The sequence below is a fragment of the Myotis lucifugus genome, unplaced genomic scaffold (genome assembly GCF_000147115.1).
Source record: "Myotis lucifugus unplaced genomic scaffold, Myoluc2.0 scaffold_66, whole genome shotgun sequence".
Lineage (NCBI taxonomy): Eukaryota > Metazoa > Chordata > Mammalia > Chiroptera > Vespertilionidae > Myotis > Myotis lucifugus.
This window is the reverse complement of record NW_005871114.1, coordinates 190,050-210,001: the sequence shown is the minus strand read 5'-3', so window position 1 is coordinate 210,001 and position 19,952 is coordinate 190,050. Positions and strand designations below refer to the sequence as shown.

The following is a 19,952-nucleotide window of genomic DNA, read 5'->3' as shown; positions in this document are numbered from 1 at the left end:
AATGAAGGACACATTTTTATCACGCCCTTCAGAAAAACTGAATAGATGCTCTTAGTACTGGTTCCTGTACTTCTCCCATTGCTCCCAATTAATGATCTTAAATTACATTTCATTCGCTAGAAACAGGAGCCATTTATTTCTTGCAGAGGGGCAACTATATATATTGCTTTCTTTTCATGAAATATTTTTGCTTATTGAGTCAGACTGTCTTGCTTTTTAGCTGTTTCTCAAGATTTTTAAAAGGTTTCTTTTTGCATTTTTGCCTTTTGAGTAGTTCTGTGAATATAATTATGGTTTCATAAAATTCACATTCCAGTAGTTCCTTTGAATCCTACAAACTAGTGTTTCCGATAATAGCAACAATGAGCCTGAACTGTTTTAGTACTTTTATTGTCACTGAGACAGGTCACAAATGTCAGAACCAGAGTCGGTGGCTTAAAGGGGTGATGTTTTATGGCACAACCCATCACTCTCCTCTGAGTTCTTATCACTACAGCATAAGGAAAATATGAGTAACATCCAATTATATGGCATTATATTCACTTAAGTTGCAGTTAATTCTAAGGGAAATTATACCATCTTTCTCTTTGTACCTTAGTTCCTTGAATTGATTTTCCTTGGTCAAGGAAATTTTAATCAGTTTCCACTATTTTTATTTATTCTTCTGATGTCATCCAAAATATTTTGACTGTTCCCTCCTCAGTCTAAGAGCTTCCTAAATAGAAGCTCCTCCCCACCCCACCCCCCACCCCTAGCCCTATTCTTACAGTTTTGTGTTTTGCTTTTTGTCAGGAGTGAAAAACAGGTGGGTGGTATGATTTTGGGGAAAGAACATCAGACTTCATGAACAGCAGACTTGGATTCTAGTCCTGGCTTTGTCATTAACTAGCTCTGTTACTCCAGGCAAGTCACTTGCCCTCTCTGGTTCATTTCTCATCTGTAAAACAGGGTGGCTAGACAAGATGATCTGAGGTTAGTTCCAAAGGGAGAACCATAAGACATTAAACGCAGGTGAGAAGGTAGAAAAGTAATATGGTTTCAGGAAGAGGATTTTGGTCTTTGGTTTTGAAGACTAAAAGAGCCAGTGGTCATCTACTTTATCCATTCCCCCTGACATTCCCTGGTGCGAATGGAGTATCCAACAGCTATCATTATACATCCATTTCAGGGCATGAGATTTTAAAAGGGATTTTAGAGGTCTTCTGGTCAACCCCCTTGATTTTATAGATGATGAAATTGAATCCCAGAGCAGTAGTAATATGTGCTATTACTACTATAGCAGTAGTGACAGCTGCCATGAGATGCTCAGAATCTTCTTGCAAGATTGTGTATTTCAATATTCTGTTCTTTATAATAATAGCTGACTGCAACTATTACTATAAACATGCCCCATCTTTGTAACTGCTTCTGATCTTCACTTGTGATCGCTTTGCTCATATTTAGGAATAAAATATGAAATACTTTGCTAGGGACAGTACCAGGTTTTCACTACATCTACTCTAGCTTCTGTATTTAATACTTTAAAATTTTAGATATTTTTTAAACAATTTGCTTAATTTTGTACAATTTTCTTTTTTTTGTTATTCCTCATCTGAGAAGATTTTCCATTGATTTTTAGAGAGTGGAAGGGAGCGGGGGAGAGAGAAACATCAATGTGAGACATCAATTGGTTGCCTCCTACACAAGTCCCAGGGATCAAGACTGCAACCGAGGTACAAGCCCTTGACTGGAATGGAACCCAGGACCCTTCAGTCCACGGGCAGACACCCTATCCACTGAGCCAAACCAGCTAGGGCTTGTGCACTTAAGCATAGCATCCAAGCAAGTCATGTGATGGTTACAATCTAAATTATTTAAGGTATAAATGCCTATTAGATCTACCTCACTAAGGAACTTGGTTGTATTTCTTGGGCAGTTTCCAGATCCCTTACAGAAACAGAGTGCTGTTTCTCTTTGCTATCTTTAAACTTCTTTTCAATAAGGTAGAGGTAGCAGTGGATGTTTCATATTCTCCCAACGTAGTTTCTTAAGTTATGCTAGTGCCAGAGTCCTGCCACTAGGGCCATATGTTCGCCAAACCTGTGAGGATTTTGTTGGTGTTATAAAAAGTATTTGTTAAAAAATAAGGCCTTTTTAAAAAAATATCCTAATAGACTTCCCTTGTATTATTACTCAAGTTTTCCTTTGTTCTAATATTTATTATTTCTCAGTACTTTTATTGGAAGGACAGAGGAGAAATGTATCTGTTGACCATTTTGTTTCTCTGGAGTCTGAGCAATAGAAATCCTTTTATTTGTAAAAATGAATTATTACTCATACTATAAGGGCTTTCTACTTTTAAAATGTATTCAATCATTGCTTGCCATTTTTTTTATTAAGGTATTACATATGTGTCCTTTTTCCCCCATTGCCACCCCCCCCGCCCCCCATTCATGCCCTCACCCCTCTGGTGTCTGTGTCCATTGGTTATGCTTACATGTATGCATACAAGTCCTTTGGTTGATCTCTTCCCCCTTATCCGCACCCTCCCCTACCTTCCCTCTGAGGTTTGAGCAAAGTTGAAAAAATTTCTGAACCACAGAATGTTTGTAGCCAAGCGGGTGATTGAGGCCAGCCTGAAGTCATGTCTGCTCCTGCGCCTCTTCTGTTTTAGTGCAGCTGCTCGGACACCCCCGGTCGCCTGCCACTCCTCCACCACTCCACTCCACCCTCCTAAGCAGCCTCTCTTGCAGAGCACCTGCCAGGGTTTGGCCTGGGAAGACTACTGGTGCTGAAGGCTCTGCCTTTTATTAGCTTCATAAGAGTCTTGCTCTGTAAACAGGATCCCAAATACTTTGATTTCTGTCATTATGTTGTGTTTGAAATTTTTATTCTATAGTTCGTTAGTTAACGCCATGAAGTATAAGCCTTATCTCCTTCATTGTTTCTGCCTTGAGCGATGGACTCTGTAGTGTTGAAAGACATCTTTTTTTTATGATCCACAGCAGACACTCCCTTCTCCCTTTAAAAGACCAAAGGCTGCCTGTATTGCATCAATTTTGGGCGTTACTAAGATTATATGTTTTTCTAATGCTTCACATTAAATAATAATTTTGCTGAACAGTTCTTAAAATACTCGCTGATAAATACTGTTAAATCATTGTTGAGCAAACTGTGCAATGCATATTAGAGGGGAGGCCATTCTCCCTTATGCCGGGACATCGGTATATGTGTTACCTATGCCAATATATACCCACCATTCATTCCAGGACCAGAAGGAAGGATTACTGCAGATAAACTGGTTATCCTAATATTCTGATCATCGGTGTTGGTTTTTGCAACCAACATCACTTTAAAGCAGTAGCTAATTGTTATCCCTGTCATATGGATAGCATTTGTCACTGTTAAGTTAAAGACAGAAATATTCTGGGTTAAGAAAGCAGGTGTTTTAATTCCTTTGATGTTTTAAAAACAACGGACAGAATTGTTGAGGGACCTTTGAAAACATTGTGATAAATTCATTTAATCTTGTAGGTATGTGATGACTTGCTTTGGAAGAGGTGCCCGGGACATCAATCTTTAATTATTTTCCATTCATTTGTGCAATATTTGGTATGTGTCCAATACTGGGAATAATGCAAACCTAAAAATAATTCAGATAATCTCCATTCACCAGGATTGTGGATAGGCATAATAGTTATATAGCTTAATGCAAACAGATCTGTTTTTCCAAACTTATTCATCTTTAATAAAATGAAAATGAAGTAAAGTATCTGAAACTTGAACTTAATTCATTCGTTGCTCCTTTGTTGGAGGGAACTGTAGAAGCGTTAGCATATAGTTCTTTGGATTGGATCATAATGCCCTCTGGTGACTATTATTAACTAAGAACAACTTTAGTGTGGGGATCAGGAGAAATGCTATGGGAACCTACCCCGGTGACTCTAGTTCCCTTTTTAAAATAATTCTGTCTAGAAGAGGTGATATCCCATTAATAGGATCAACATGAAAAATAACATTTAAAAAGGAACCGTTACTGTAATCATACCTAATGACATTCTTGATCCAGTGACTTCCAGAAACAGGCAAAGAATTTTTAAAAACTTGACAGATCTGGAAACCATTTGATATGCCAAGTTCATTCTCTTAGCAAAATCCAAGTTCTTGTGCTCTAATGAGCTCTCAAAAGCAGTTTCAGTCCTACGCAGCTGATCGATCTTTTTAGAATTATTTTGGGACTCTTCGGAGTTCATTCATGAGCCAAAGGGCAACACTGAGCAGAGCCAAGGAGCCCGACTGGTGAGTAGCAGCCAAAGGAGTTGGAACGTACATCAGCAGAGTGCTAATGCCCAAGCCCACCTGTTACAGAGGAAACCAGGCAGTAAGTAAACCAGCACCACAAATTCAGAGCTGAAACGACAGCATTGACAGCCACATACACAAACCGCTCTCTCCTCCCATCAGAGCATTAAAAATATATTTTTAATTTCATAAGTAAGGATATTTACAATGAAGTAAATTCAAACAAAACCAAAAAACCCTGCCCTAACCGGTTTGGCTCAGTGAATAGAGCATCAGCCTGCGGACTCAAGGGTCCCAGGTTCGATTCTGGTCAAGGGTATGTACCTTGGTTGCGGGCACATCCCCAGTGGGGAGTGTGCAGGAGGCAGCTGATCGATGTTTCTCTCTCATCGATGTTTCTAACTCTCTATCCCTCTCCCTTCCTCTCTGTAAAAAAATCAATAAAATATATTTTAAAAAAACCCTAAGATTTCCCTTAATTATCCTTCACCCTATCCCAGTTCCCCTCACCAAAGGTAGTCAGTTACCAGTTTCTACACACTTGTACTTTTATATAAATGTTTTTAAGAAAAAGTTTTGTATTTTCAAAAAATACATTGTTCTGTCTCGTGCTTTATTTCACTTAATATATGTCTTAAGAGCTTACTATTTTAAACTGTTATATAATATCCCACAGTATACATTTACCATAGTTGTCTAACTACTTGGGTTGGTTTCCTATTTTTCACCATTGCAGCAATTCTGTAATGAATTTCCTTATAGATATAGCGCTTTGTGCATTAGAATATCTCTAGGGCAGGCACTAATAAGTCAATTTGCTGGGCCAAGGGATTATATAGTTAACATTTTAAAAGATATTGCCAAACTGCCCTCTGAAAAATACCACATAAACCCGTGCTCTCACAAAGAATATATGAAGGTATCTATTTTCTTATACCTGTGCCAATACCTGATTATCTTTTTCTTTCCCCCCCCAATCTGACAAGCACAAAATGGCAGGCATTGTTTTAATTTGCTCCTCTGTGATCATGAGTGAGACTAAACAGCTTTTTGTATTTATTGGCCATCATTCCTCTTATGAGAATTGGGTATTGATATCCTTATTTTATCTTCTGGTCATTAATCTTCTAGCCCAGTGGTCAGCAAACTGCGGCTCGCGAGTCACATACGGCTCTTTGGCCCCTTGAGTGTGGCTCTTCCTAAGCCTTAGGAGTACCCTAATTAAGTTAATAACAATGTACCTACCTATATAGTTTAAGTTTAAAAAATTTGGCTCTCAAAAGAAATTTCAATCGTTGTACTGTTGATATTTGGCTCTGTTGACTGATGAGTTTGCCGACCACTGTTCTAGTCTATTTTAAGTATTGAAAATATTTTCTCTTAGCCTGTTACCTTTCCTTTTTAACCTTGTTTTGGGGACGCCCTCAGGCCAAAAAGGAGTGGTTTATACCTGTGTATATGCCAAAGCCAGCAGAGTCGCTGCTGCCATCTTGGTCCTGCGAGGAAGGGGAATTCTCCGGGACAGGAAGTAGAGCGCTGTAATGGCAGTAACTGAAGTGATTCCCTGCGAGGGGAAAGGAGTCTCATCAAGCGCCAGCGGGAAGCGCCCCACCCTGATTTCCGCTTACCGTCCATGTATCTCCTCCAGAACCAGTGAGTAACCACCAGGCACCTCCCTGTCCCAGGCAGGGAGCCCCTGCAGTTCCACCTCTGGTTTCTGCTCCTCAGGCTCCTTCCCACCCCTCTTCTGGCCACTTAAACGCAGGTGTGCCCCAGGTGCCACCTAACGTTTCTGCGCCTATCACTTTATACACACTCTCTCTGGGTGATCTTATCCACCTTCCACTGTGTGCCCCCAGGCATGGCCCTCACATTTTAAATCATTCTTTGCACTCTCATCCCTAATTTTACACCTACAGTAATCTTGTATTTTTAAAGCAGGGCTGACCCCAGCCCATGAGGGTTATTATTTTCCTGAGCGGTGAGTAGAGGAGGAGGTGGTTTTGCCACCTGAGTCCTCTGGACTTCTCTGTGTGGATGTATTGTATCCTCTCACACTCAACATACCTCCATCTGTTGACATATCCCATGTCTAGCTCAGCACTCATTCCAATAGCCTTATTTTTGTTGGTCATGTTTTAAGCATGCCCCAAAAGAAACTTTGGAATCTTTCTTTATCTTTCCTCACCTTCCTTTCTACAGCAATCTTCTATTCCTTACAACCTCTCAGTTTCATCATTCTTCTTGAACCCACTCCCACCACGAAGCCTTGAACCCCATCACTCTCTCTCTCACCTGCATTACTGCAATAGCACTGCTGCTTCTCACCGGTCTCCTTGTTGCTCATCTTCAATTTATCATGCCAGAGTACCAGACCAACCTTAACATGACCCATAGCAGGCCCTGAGTAAATACTACTTAAATAAAACAAAAAGTACATATGATGCTCTTGGCTCCTTGGGGGGGGGTTCTGGTTCAGCTCTGACAGCTATGTGAGCAGCATCCACTGTCTTCACACTCTGTTATCTACCCAGCCTTTTATCTGCTAAAATGACTCTCATGTGTGGCAGGATTCAGGGAGGTTATCATTTGCTAGATGGTAAAAAGCAGATTCAAACTTTAAGAAGCTGGCAGTATCCTGAAAGCCAGAAATTGGCTGGGAGGGTGTGTGGGTAATTAGGAGAAAAACAGCACATTAGAAAACTAATTGATACTCAATTTCCTCTTTTTAAAAAAAAGGAAATCTGGTGCCCACTGTATTCTCTCACTGTTGTAATCAGTGCTTCGAACACCCAAAGCCTGTGAGAGGCTCCCTGTGCTTAGTAGCCAGTAACCACCAGCCAGACTTACCAGAATCCGGTGATCAAACTGCACCATAGTAGGGTTCTCAAAAACATTCCTCAGGATGGGAGAGAAGGTGAAAAGGTCTTCTGGGATCCAAGATTCTCCCATCTTGGGGAAGGAGTTGTAAACAAGCCCAGCATCCAGTCCTGCCACAAAAGCCCCTGTATGCCAAGGTCAATGGTATTTATTAAAATGAGAGAAAGAGGAGGCCAAATACTATTCTGACATAGAAAAAGTTTATCTGGAGGAGGTTAATGGGGGGGGGGGGGGGGGGGGGGAAGGGAAAAATGTAATACTTTCAATAATAAAGATTAAAAAAGAAAAAGTTCATTATCCCAGAGTTAGATAAAAGGAAGTGCCTTATATAAGTATTTACAGTAGGGGTTCTCAAACAGGGAATATACATCACAATCACCATGAGAGCTTAAAAGAAAAACAACTATAGTCTCACTTGCTCCCACCCCAAGATTCTGGCATGCCTCCCCTGAAGGAATGAACTAGAAGCTCTAGAGCAGCGGTTCTCAACCTGTGGGTCGCCAACCTGTGGGTCGCAACCCCTTTGGGGGTCGAACGACCCTTTCACAGGGGTCGCCTAAGACCATCGGAAAACACATATATAATTACATATTGTTTTTGTGATTAATCACTATGCTTTAATTATGTTCAATTTGTAACAATGAAAATACATCCTGCATATCAGATATTTACATTACGATTTATAACAGTAGCAAAATTACAGTTATGAAGTAGCAACGAAAATAATTTTATGGTTGGGGGTCACCACAACATGAGGAACTGTATTAAAGGGTCGAGGCATTAGGAAGGTTGAGAATCACTGCTCTGGAGACATGCTCGTTTGAAAAAATTCCTTAGTGATTTCCCCACACTGAGAACTACTGATCTATTCTGGAAGAGTTCTTCCCCCAGATATCTGCATAATTTACTCACCTTATCAAAAAGATCTCCCCAATGATCCATGTAAGACGGCACTTCCCCATCCTACCGCTATTCCATAAAGCGCTTTATTTCTCTTCACAGCACTGAACACTATCTGACATACTGTTTTTATCTCTTCCCCAAGTGCTCAAAAAAATGTTTATTAAATGAACAAAGAAATGGAAAAAAACAACAACACGCTTATAAACTAAATCCTGGATATGTTACTGGCTACTAAGCACATAAACAGGGTATTTGTGAATTATTATTATGTTCAAATTATTATTTTGATTCCATTATTTATGATCAAAGAGGATTCAGGGATGTTTAGATCATATTCTTGATTCTATAAATGCCATTTATCAAGTCAAAATTCATTTTCTTCCACCAAGAAAAGAGGGAGGGGAGGGTTGGGTAGATCACTGGTTTGATGGTTTTATTTTAAAGCAGTGCTGTCTAATGGAACTTCATGGGATGATGACAATGTGCTGTATCTGCCATCCAGTATAACAGCTGCTAAGCCACATGTGGCTACTGAGCTCTTGAAATGTGGCTAGTGTGACTGAGGAACTAAACCTTAAATTCTACTTAATTTTAAACAATTTAAATAGTCACATGAGACTAGTGGTTATTGTATTGGATAACACAGTTCGACAATGAGAGAGGAAGAGGCGTGATTTACAGAATGAGAAAGATCTGCGTTGGCCTCTTGCCCCAATGAACTCCCTACCTTAGACCATCTTGAGGGACGGTCTTTTGTCTGACCCATCTTGTTATATGTGTAATAATGACAATAATGTTTACAGAATAATAACAGCTAATACTTATGTAGTTTTTGCCACATGCCAGGTACTGTTGTAAGCACTTTACATATTCTACTCATATTATTATCATCATCCCCATTTCACAGATGAGGTCACCCAAGGTCACTGAGTTCACAGGTGGTAAAGCTAGGATTTGAGTCTAGGCAGTGTGGATCCAGGCAGCTGCTCAATAATTTTATTTAACTGACTTACACAGGATTTTTGGAAGGGAGGAAAGAACAGAAACAGAGGGTAAAGATGGTGGGTATGAGAAAGGCAGATGTGAAAAGGAAATATGAAGTTACAGGAAGAAAGGGGAAAGCATTAGGCAGGAGACCTGAGAGTGGAATGAAAATGGGCCATCTTGAAGAGTTCTACCTGACAGAGCTGTAAGGAACACTAGGCCTGTTGTTCCGTGAGCAAATCGTCTCAACCGCAGAAGCTGACGGGTTTCAGGCAACTAAATAAATAAAAAAGTCACTCAAGTTAACAGTTCTGCAGGAACCACAAGAGGCAGCAAAGATCTCCAAGGCCAAAGCCAAGTGACAATGTGAGGTCAGATATTCTCTGACCCCTAAACGAGGTTAGGTACTCCCAGCAGATATTCTGTTCTGACACACATCATGTTTTATTAAATTTATACATTTACCACCTGTCTTCTCTGCTATCCTGTAAGTTTTGTGAGGGCAGGAACTGCCATCTGTCTTATTACAGTAGCCCTAGCCCAAAGCTTGGCATTAGGTGCTCAATACGTATCTATTTCATAACTGCATGATTTGCACTGTTCAGGTGGGCGGGGAGGATGCTTCACCATAGGTGGGCGGGGAGGATGCTTCACCATGGTTGAAATGATGTGGCTTAAAATATAGGACCGGATTTTCATCTTGTGTGTGATATTTAAGGCTTACCATATATAATCAGAATCAAAATTGCATAAAATGCTTAGAGTGGAGATTCTTGTGTTTTTGGTAAAGTCAAAATTTATTTTTGCTATAGTCAACTTTTGATACCAATCAGTGAGTCAGCAAATATTTATGAAGAACTTTATAAACAGGTAACCATAAAGATACAGAAAGGTGAAGTCAGAGTGCTGCCCTCAAATGCTTTGCAATCTAGTACGTGAAGAATGAGGTATCATTACTGAGATTTTTGTAGCATGATGTCAGGGCTGTCAAATAGAACTTCTGCAATGATGGACATGTTCTAGTATCTGTGCTGCCCCCAATAAGTGGATAATGAGAACTTAAACCGAGGCTAGAGCAACTTAAAATTAAATAAAACGTTAATTTTATTTAAAGGTGAAGTAAATAACAAGTTTGTTTAAAGTTAATTTTATTTAATATTAATTAAAATTTAAATAGCCACATGTAGCTAGTGAGCTACTGTGTTGGACAGCATCTCCAACTATATGTTTGACTATCTCAAATCCTTTCTGTAATTAGTGGAATATAAATAAATTTTAAAAAGAGAAAAACAATTCACTGATAATTAAAAAGTCAGTAGAGACTGTTGGCAATGAGTGTGTATATGTAAGTGTGTAGGTAAGTGTGTGGTGGATATGTATCGAGATGGGTTGGGAAGCCAGATGACAAGAACTGAAAGGAAAGAATGGGTTGTCAGGATGTACAGCTATCAATATAGGCAATTCATTTTAGAAATTTGGCTTTGAAAGCCAGGAGAACAGGAATTTTTCAGATGTGGATTTGTCTACTGTACCAATGTTTCAACTCCATCTGGCTTCCCTGTGGGATGACTGACAAGTGAACATCTCCCGTCCTTGTTGGGATCCAGGCCACTGGCTCCAAATTTCTACTGGATGATTCTACTTAAAAGTTCTATTGACATCTCAAAACCTACTCCATAAACAGGTTATCCAGGTCAACCATGTCTTCAATACCTAAAATATTGTTCATTAAAAAAAAAAAAAACCTAGAAAAAACTGTAATCAGCCTACTGAGAAAATACTTGTGGCAAGATCACTAAGTTTACTGTACTGTTCGGCCTGATGAATGGCAGGTCTCCATCTAAAGAACAAACAACCCAAGAAGGCTCTTGTGCACCACCACAGGGCCAGAACTCGCTCTTGTTCTAGCCGCCTCGCCTCGCCATTCCCATCCCTCCAGAATGGTTGGGATGTCTCTTATTGTTGGTACTCCGTCCCACTTTTTCTAAAATTCACGTTTTCACCTTTTCCAATAGGCAATGCTGACAAAATACTCATCTCTTATACTATTTCTCCTTTGAATGAGTTGCTCCAGCTCAAAATAACTGCACATTTTACTCTGCAGTCTCAAAGCTATCCAGTCCCAAAGTTTAATGTTCCTCTAAACTTTGGTTTTATCTGGTTGCTGGTAAACTGGTAGATGTCACCAAGGGAATATGTACATTTTGACATAACTTCCTAGTAGAACCGGAATTACCTGTCAGCGTGTGTAGAACTGGTAACAATATAGACTGACTTTTACCTTGTGCTGAGGCAGCAGCAGTGAGAGCGAAGTCCACAAGCTGGCGCAATAAAGAACCAGGGCTGACCCCAGGTGGGCAGCAAGGCGGTACTGGCTGACCCGAGGGATGTCATGAGAATCTGGTTTTTCTTCTAATCCACTTTTCACCATATACCATCCCAACAGACCCTAGGACCAAAAAGAGAAGAGGCAAAGAAAACAAAGCTGAAACTGTCTATTCAACTTTACTCTCGGAGAAAGTGAGTTATCGATTATCAGGCATACTCCCTACCTGACACTTCCTTTCCATGTCCCTCCCAAATCCTCTGTATCTCAGGAATCATGACTTACCTATATTTCCACATACAGCACCATAAATATTTAACGGCTGATTAGATTATCATTTTATTGAAGTATAAGTCAAATATAGAAAAGCATACAAAAGCTTATCTGTGGGCAAAACCTTACATATACTTGATATGATTTAACATTATGTGAACCACTGAAATATGAGAATACAAAGAGAGCTGTTTCTATAAAAACCAGATTGAATGTTTTGGAAAGCTTGAGAAAGCTTAAAAACAACTACTATCAAGTTAGGTGGGAATGGAAAATTATAAAAGCTTTGTGGGGGTAAAAATAGGTAAGGCTTTGCAGTCAGATTGCTTTGCAAGTATCTAAGTTCTCACTTCTCTTAAGAGAAATGAAAATAAAATGATAGTTTATGGGGGTGTAAGAGATCTGAGCTTGAACTCCAATCAGAGGACTAAAAAACAGGCCTTGGCTCTTCATCCTATATAATAAAAGCCCAGCGACCAAATGGCAAACCAACCGGATGACCGCGGCCCCTAGCCCCGCTAGCCCTGCCCCTGAGCGGCCCCCCCACCCCAATGGGGGCAGGGCCAGCCTGCAAACCACCTGCGGCCCCTCGCCCCGGCCAGCCCTCAACACCCCTAATCACTGCCTGGCTCCCTGGTGCATGTACATTTAGTGAAAACACAAGAAAATAATTATCAGTCCCTCTGTCCCCAACCAGAGGCTCCAGAGGGCTGTGCTAATCCTGCAGCCAAGTGTGGAATTCTCCCTCCACAGCCCGCAGCCCCAGGAGACCTTCCAAGTTAGCCAAAAAGGCGACCTAAGCATTAACGGGATGGCGGCCCTTTGCTGAGGAATGTAGAGAGGCTGGCTGGGGATTTTGTGAAACTGCGGTGCTTGCAGATTAGGTGAACTTTCAATCTCTCTTTAAAAGGGACGGCGAAGAGGACCCACAGGCTGCCAGAAGCAAAGGTGAAGGGTAGGCACATTCAAAAACAGAAAAACTTTTAAACAAACAGACATGAAGATCAAATTGGGAAACTGAGGGCAGAGCACCGGGAAGATGCAAAAATCATTAAAGGGTGAACATCCATCTTCATTAAAGGGCCAACATCCATCTTGATATATGTTTGCAAACAACACATAAACAACTTCATCTCATGGCATGTGAAATGCAAAACAGTTCTGTTGTGGGTTTTCTTCTGGCATCCTTAAAGTATAATTAGATCCAGCTGGGGCCGCTCAATGGGCTCCCATTGGGGTGGGCCAGCCGGACCCCACCCGTGCACAAATTCGTGCACCGGGCCTCTAGTTTTAAAGGTAATGAAAGTACATGTTTAAAAGTTAAGGTATGTATTATTATTCTATGATTCCCTGCTTTTACTAACTTTTTCAAGTAACCCAAGCAAGTGTCAGTTCCAATCATATAAATACTAGAGGGCTGATGCACAAAATTCATACAAGAGTAGGCCTTCCTTCCCCTGGCTGCCGGCACCGGCTTCCCTCCGGCACCCGGGACTTGGGCTTCCCTCCAGCCGCTGGCCTGGGCTTCCCTTGCAGAGGTAGGCCCCGCCCACCCACCGCAGCCTGCCGGTTGGTGGCCTGAGCCTCCCTCTCTGGGGCGATCGTGGAGCCCCCCAATTGATCACTGGGTCTCCCTCTGCAGGGCGATCATGGGGCAATGGCTGGGCCCCTGACCAATTGCATTGCACCCGCCTTGGCTGGCCTGGTGCCAGTGGGTGTCATAACGTGGTCCTGGATGGTCTTTCGGATGGTCTTTCCACTGTTTGGCCTTTTAGTCGATTTGTATATTATGCTTTTATTATATAGGCTAGCCCTGTCACCCCCGCCCTGCCAGGACAATAGAATCATGTCAAAAGGTGGAATTCTCCCACCTCTTCTAAATATATGCTCCTTGGGAAATCTTTTTTGGGCATTTCTTCCCCCTTTATGACTACCCTGGATATCCTATCTTAATTTCATCTGCACAGAACATTGGAAGATGAAGCATAGAGTGTGATTTGCTAGCCCTCATTTTCTTTTTCCATACCCTATTTGCCATCTTCAATTTTCTGCTTCTCTTAGAGTCAGTCCTTAGTGACGTTTTTTTTTCCATTTTTAAACAAATTTTCATTTTGTTTTACCCTCCCTCCCCTAGTTTCTTTCTCTCTCTCTAAAATATATTTTTATTGATTTCAGAGAGGAAGGGAGAGAGTGAGACAGAAACATCAATGATGAGAATCATTGATTGGCTGCCTCCTGCACGTCCCCCATTGGGGATCAAGCCCACAATCCGGGCATGTGCCATGACTGGGAATTGAACCATGACTTCCTGGTTCACAGGTTGATGCTCAACCGCGGAGCCAAGCCAGCCAGGCATTCCCCTCTCCCCTAGTTTCTATTAGACTTTTATTAATGTCTAATTCCTTATTATTTGCTTCTATTGCCTATATTACATCTCTTCCAACTTCCACATTTCCTTCTATTTGGTTCATAATTTCACCATTTCCACGTTAAATTAACCAACTCACTTCCTCCTGATCAAATTTTGATATTTCTTTGATGTTTTGATACTCTCCCTTAGGCCCTATATACTTTGACCCAAATACTCATGTCTTTTCTAACACCCCTTTTCTTGGCTCTCAGCCTCAGAGTCATTCAATGATCTTTTCCTACCATTTATAGTATACAGTACTTTAATACCTCTCAGCTAGATCTATATTTTAAAATCTCTCATCCCACAAACTGTTTCTCTTTTGGAATTTTATTTGCTTCTATAGCCATTCTACCATAGGGATCCCAGTTCCGCACAGATAGAAAAAAGGAAGAGATGAGAATCCAGGAGAGCCATGGTGGGAAAGAAACTCTAATTCTTGTGACACAAAAATATATTTGAGTGCTTACTGATTCCAGGCACTAACCTAAGTTCTTTTTTTTTTTTTAAATATATATTTTATTGATTTTTTACAGAGAGGAAGGGATAGGGATAGAGAGTCAGAAACATGGATGAGAGAGAAACATCCATCAGCTGCCTCCTGCACAACCCCCACTGGGGATGTGCCCGCAACCAAGGTACATGCCCTTGACCAGAATCGAACCTGGGACCCTTGAGTCCGCAGGCCGACGCTCTATCCACTGAGCCAAACCGGTCACGGCTAACCTAAGTTCTTTATATGCATGATCTCATTTAATATTCATGCAACCTAAACAGTAGGTACTATTATTATCCCTATTTACAGGCAAGGGAAGCATAGCCTACAGAGGTTAGAACCTGCCTATACGTGGTAGAGCTGGGCCTTAAAGCCAGGCATGCTACACTAAAATCCACATGCTCACCTATTCTGTTAAACAGTGCCAACTAGGAAGCTCTTGGGAACATCTTGTTTCCCAAACTTGAATAAGTCTCACCTGGAAGCACACTAAGCCACAGAGGGCAAGAACACGTCCTTTCATGTTGTGGCTGAGCCAGCCCTTTCTCCAAAAGTAGGCAGCAGGCAGGATGTATGCGAGGCCTACAAGCCGACCCCACATTCGGTGTGAGTACTCCATGTACCAGATGAACTTGAATTCCGCCAGTGTCATATCATGATTTAAGCTGGGTGAAAAGGGAAGTCAAAAAATAAGCAAGAGGAAACATCCATCTCAATTTTATTTCCCAATGGAATGCAGGAACTTTTTCAGTCTTGATGCTTGATAGGTCTACCCTCTTACTCATCAGTGACCTCAGGATCACTTTGGAATCGAAGGTTTAGCGTAGGAAGCTCACTAAACGTAACAGAGCCAAATGTCAAGAAATAATGGGATCTAATCTTCTGACATGTTTAAATGAGCAAGAGACTGAGTGGATCTCGTGGGACATTTACCTGATTTTTTATAATACTTACATTTTAAATTCTGGAAATTGCTGATATTTTTGGAATTCTGCTTCCCATTCCTCTTGGCTTGTAGGTGGCTTCATCTCCTTTATTAAATGCCAATCTACCATTGAGAGGCCAGACTCTGTCAATCTTAGGAAAGGAAAGAAATTTGAGAGAGAGAGAAAGAGAAAGAGAGAGAGAGAGAGAGAGAGAGAGAGAGAGAGAGAGAGAGAGAGAGGAGAGAGAGAGGCAGAGAGAATGCTCAATGATGGATTACTCATAAATAGTTTATGGCAACAAGTGGATCTAAAGGTAAACGTTTCATTGTTTCCTGACACCTTTCTCTTCTCTTACTGCTTAGAATTCTGACAGAAACAGCAAAATCAACCCTTAGGCCAAGGAAATTTGCCCTAAATGCATAACCAAGGAAAAGAGATTTGATATAGGCATAACACACTTTAGGTTCTTGAGTAAATTTAAAGACAGTAAAATTCAAATTTGTCAGTTCCCATAACAGCCTATATAACACATACAGTATTTGAAATAAGGGCACAGGGAATGTGGAGAGAATTTGAGAACACATACATAATTAAAACCAAAGGTATTTTCACCAAAAAGAGTTAGTGTCTGTAAGTAAAGGGCTGATTTTAGGCTTGAGGCAGGAAATGTACAAGAAGAGCCTGGAATATTTTATCCAGAAAGCAAGGACTCAAAGGTTACCAGGGTCCTGTCAAAAGGTCTCTGGAGCCAATTTGAGAGGTTCTCACTAAGGATGGGACAATTTGAGCAAAACATCACTGCAATGGATTGAAACATACCAAGTATGTTTAAACCTATGAGCTCATAGGATACTTAAAAACGCACACTTTATTGTTTACCTTTGGAGGGTACGTGGGAACCAATTTGTTATTTTGAAAACTGGTAAAAAAAGGGAAAGAATCAAGTATTTACCCTGCTTTTCCTATATACAATGTTCCTTAGGATAACCCAATTGTTGATGAGGGAAAGTTTCTCTTTAGAGCTGAGCTACTAGAATATTACAATTTTAAACTCTAATGAAATAATGGATCTGGGCAATGATCACCAATGGTGGTTGGCATCTCTAATAGACACTAAATATTTGTAAATGTTATAATCACCTATGAAGTATTTTGCCCCCTGTCCCAACCTGAAGCTGATCACGCAAAAACCAGTTTACAGGAAATACCGGGGACACTGGGACTTGTTAGCCACCCCCACCATTGTATGCAACCAGAAAAATCCAGACTGGGAAACTCTATAGGACCAATGATTTGGGTTTCTTCAATAAAAACTGCCAATGGGGGGGTGGGGGTGGTGAGGTGGAAAGGGGAGGTATAAAGAGACCTAAGAGGCATATGAACTAATTTTGATGTATCAAACTTATTTGGGTTTAATTCAAACTAACTGTATACAAAATTTTGAGACAAATTTGAACTCTGATTATAGGGGGAAATAGACACAAACAATGTACAGCTAACAATTAAGATCTAAACCAGTCTTTATGAAGTGCTCCTATTAAATAAACCCTCAACTGTTCTATGTCAGGGCAAGCTATCAGTCATATTCCCTCTTTAGGCCTCAGTTTCTGCATTTATCAAATGAAGGAGCTAGACTACATGATTCCTGGGGTCCTTTCCCCCTTGGTCATCCTGTACCTCTACTGACGACCCAAACAGCTGACAATTGCTATGAGCAAATTACTCACCTAGTTACTCCACCAAGAATAACTGCTCCAGCCACTGTTCCACTGCAGACCAGGAGCCATCGGCCCACCACCCGCTCAGCAGCCTTTGAAGGGAGCGACACTGTACCCCTTCCAGATTGTAAAGCTACTTCAGAGATGGTGCTGTACTGCCCTGGCCTCAAGGGGATCCTGATCCCACAGCTGCAACCACACTAAGGATCAAGACAGATAAATTACAACTGGAGAGAGGGAGACCTCACTTCACTGCTACTCACCCTAGTCCCACTGTGCTGTGCAACATCTCCACTGCTGCTGCCCTGGTAAATCATCTCTTCACTGGATTACTGTATCCACCTTCCTACTAGTTTTCCTGCCTGTAGTCTTGGCCTCATTCCAATCCATTGACACACTACACGAACCTTCTGATCTCTGCATACTTCCCCCAGACTTAACTCTACACCTAGACATGGGTTCTTTTATTTCTTCTGTGGATTTTTAAATAAGACTTCTGGGACACCCTTGTTCCCTGATAGAAAATACAGGCAGCCTGGCTGGTGTGGCTCAGTGGTTGAGCATCAACCTATGAACCAGGAATTCCCAGTCAGGGAACATGCCTGGAATGTGGGCTTGATCCCCAGCAGGGGGCGTGCAGGAGGCAGCAGATCAATGATTCTCTCTCATCACTGATGTTTCTACCTCCCTTCCTCTCTGCAATCAATTAATATATATGTATACATGAAAATACAGGCATACCTCGTTTTATTGTGCTTCAATTTTTGCGCTTTGCAGATATTGCGTTTATTTTACAAATTGAAGGTTTGTGGCAACCCTGCATTGAAAACTTCCCAGAAAGGAGTCCCCATTCTAGATGCCATTTAGAACATTTGTGATTCACAGAAAGAGGTGAAAATATCAATATTAACAGGACTTTGGAAATTGACTCCAACCTTCATGGATGACATTGAGGGGCTCAAGTCTTCCGTGGAAGAAATAACTACAGATGTAGAAACAGCAAGAGAACTAGAATTAGAACTGGAGCCTGAAGTGTGACTCAACTGCTGTAACCTCATGATAAAACTTGAACAAACGAGAAATTGCGTCTTTTGGAGAAGGAGAAAAAGTGGTTCCTTGAGATGGAATCTACTCTTGGTGAAGATACTGTGAAGACTGTTGAAATGGCAACAAAGGACTTAGAATATTACATAAACTTAGTGCTAAAGCAGTGGCAGGGTTTGAGTGGATTGACTCCAATTTTGAAAGAAGTTCCACTGTGGGGAGAATGCTATCACACAGCATCCCATGCTGTAGAGAAATCATTCTCATGAAAGGAAGTCCATCAATGTAGTAAACTTCATCTTATTTTAAATAATTGCTACAGCCACCGCAACCTTCACCCTGATCGGCCAGCAGCCATCAATAAATATCAAGGCAAGACCCTCCACAAGCAAAAAGATGACGACTCACTGAAGGCTCAGATGATGGTCACCAGTTTTTAGCAGGAAGGTATTTCTAAATTAAGGTATGTGCATTGAATTTTTAGACATAATGTCATTGCACACTTAATAGACGATAGTATAATGAAGATATAACTTTTATATGCACTGGGAAACCCCAAAATTCATGTAACTCGCTTATGTGACATTCGCTTTATTGCAAGGGTCTGGAACCGAACCTGCATTACCTCCGCGGTGTGCCTGTAATGCCCACTGCAGACCTCAGTTTAGAAGCCACCTCCTCTGGTTGATATTTTCACCTCTTTCCTCTGGGAAGTGTTCCCAGACTATCCTAGGTCCGCAACAGGTCACTCTCAGCACACTTTAGGTTCCTCCCTGTCTCCCACTAAACTCTGAGCTGTGGGACAACAGGGTCTGGTCCCTTCTCTCCTGCTTCCTTTGTTTCAAACAGTTCCCTTACCCAACAAAACCTTCACAAATGAATTACAAATAACTACACTGTGCCCGCCTCCAGGGCAGTAGCCTTTGGATAGTTTCTTTTGCTTCCCAGTTCCTAACACATAGCAGTCACTCAATGCAGCAATTGTTAGTGGAGGGGAGACATCCCTGAGGACCAAAAGACCGTATCTGGTTTCCTGCTTCTAATTAAGTAACTTTAGACAAATTAGGCCTCAATTTCCTTCTTTGCAGAAGGGAGTTACACAATCCTTAACCTGGTTACCTGGGGACTTTTAGCAAGAATCAAATATCTGGATAAAATTTACTGAGCTTTTACTTTGTGCGAAGTGCTTAGGTATATTAAATGTAATCCTTCCAGAAGTCTTATGAATTAAGTATTGTTGTCATCCCCATTTTTAGAGATGAGGAAACTGAGGCACAGAAAGGTTACCTAACGTGGCTAGTAACTAACACACAGCTAGTAAGTGGCAGGTCCAGTTCGGAACGCAGGGGCTCCGGAAACAAGGACACGCGCCTTGAACTCTAAGGAGCTACGGAAACGTGATGTGGGTCATCTACCGTCTTCCTGCCCGTGTCCGCTTCCGCTGCGGTGCGGTACCTGCGTTCTAGGCGCCGCCCTGGGACCCAGGAGTCGGAGACACGGGCCCCCCATCAAGGCCTTCAAGGGCGGAAGGAGTAATCGCTGCATATTGAGGACGGGGCCCGGCCGCTACCTCCACACCCCGGCGCTCGGAGGTCTCTCCTCTCCGCCTCGGGGAAGAAGCACTTCCGAGTCACACTAAGCGAGCTCCTCCTCCCGAGACAGCGGGGTGAGCAGTGACTGCGCCTGCGCCGGCGACTTGGCGTTCGCGGGG

At 41.7% G+C, this 19,952-nt stretch overlaps 2 protein-coding genes across 7 annotated transcripts in view; one reads left to right on the top strand and one right to left on the bottom strand.

Annotated features, from left to right (window-relative positions):
- CUTC (cutC copper transporter) overlaps positions 1-19,952 on the top strand; it is a 44,536-nt gene that overhangs the window by 1,451 nt on the left and 23,133 nt on the right. Inside the window, exon 1 of one of the 3 annotated variants that reach the window (XM_023754843.1) lies at positions 5,799-5,934. The exons of 1 other annotated variant lie outside the window; for it this stretch is intronic. In XM_023754843.1, coding sequence (XP_023610611.1) covers positions 5,823-5,934 — 112 coding nt within the window. In that variant the 5' untranslated portion in view covers positions 5,799-5,822. Of the gene's footprint in view, positions 1-5,798; positions 5,935-18,014; positions 18,705-19,952 lie in introns of those variants that run through there. One more of the 3 variants, XM_023754846.1, reaches the window with a different exon arrangement.
- LOC102421568 (cytochrome c oxidase assembly protein COX15 homolog) lies at positions 3,411-19,866 on the bottom strand. 4 transcript variants are annotated; one of them, XM_023754840.1, is made up of 9 exons: positions 19,697-19,866; positions 17,207-17,397; positions 15,508-15,630; positions 15,032-15,218; positions 11,330-11,497; positions 9,243-9,324; positions 7,132-7,286; positions 5,732-5,817; positions 3,411-4,338 (listed from the first exon to the last, which is right to left on the bottom strand). In XM_023754840.1, the coding sequence occupies exons 1-9, from the start codon at positions 19,784-19,786 to the stop codon at positions 4,311-4,313; spliced, it is 1,110 nt and encodes a 369-aa protein (XP_023610608.1). In that variant the 5' UTR covers positions 19,787-19,866; the 3' UTR covers positions 3,411-4,310. The 4 variants fall into 4 exon arrangements, with proteins under 4 accessions (XP_023610608.1, XP_006090005.1, XP_023610609.1 ...); XM_006089943.3 differs by having other exon boundaries at positions 5,732-5,845; positions 19,697-19,864; XM_023754841.1 differs by lacking the exon at positions 17,207-17,397 and having other exon boundaries at positions 5,732-5,845; positions 19,697-19,833.

Coding starts and splice junctions, on each gene's coding strand:
- LOC102421568 (XM_006089943.3), bottom strand. CDS start 19,786: ATGCAGCGATTACTCCTTCCGCCCTTGAAGGCCTTGATGGGGGGCCCG. Junction 7,287..9,242: donor GTTCCTTACAGCTCTGTCAG/GTAGAACTCTTC, acceptor CTTGGCATACAG/GGGCTTTTGTGGCAGGACTG. Junction 4,339..5,731: donor TGGCTTTGGCATATACACAG/GTATAAACCACT, acceptor CCTCTGTAACAG/GTGGGCTTGGGCATTAGCAC.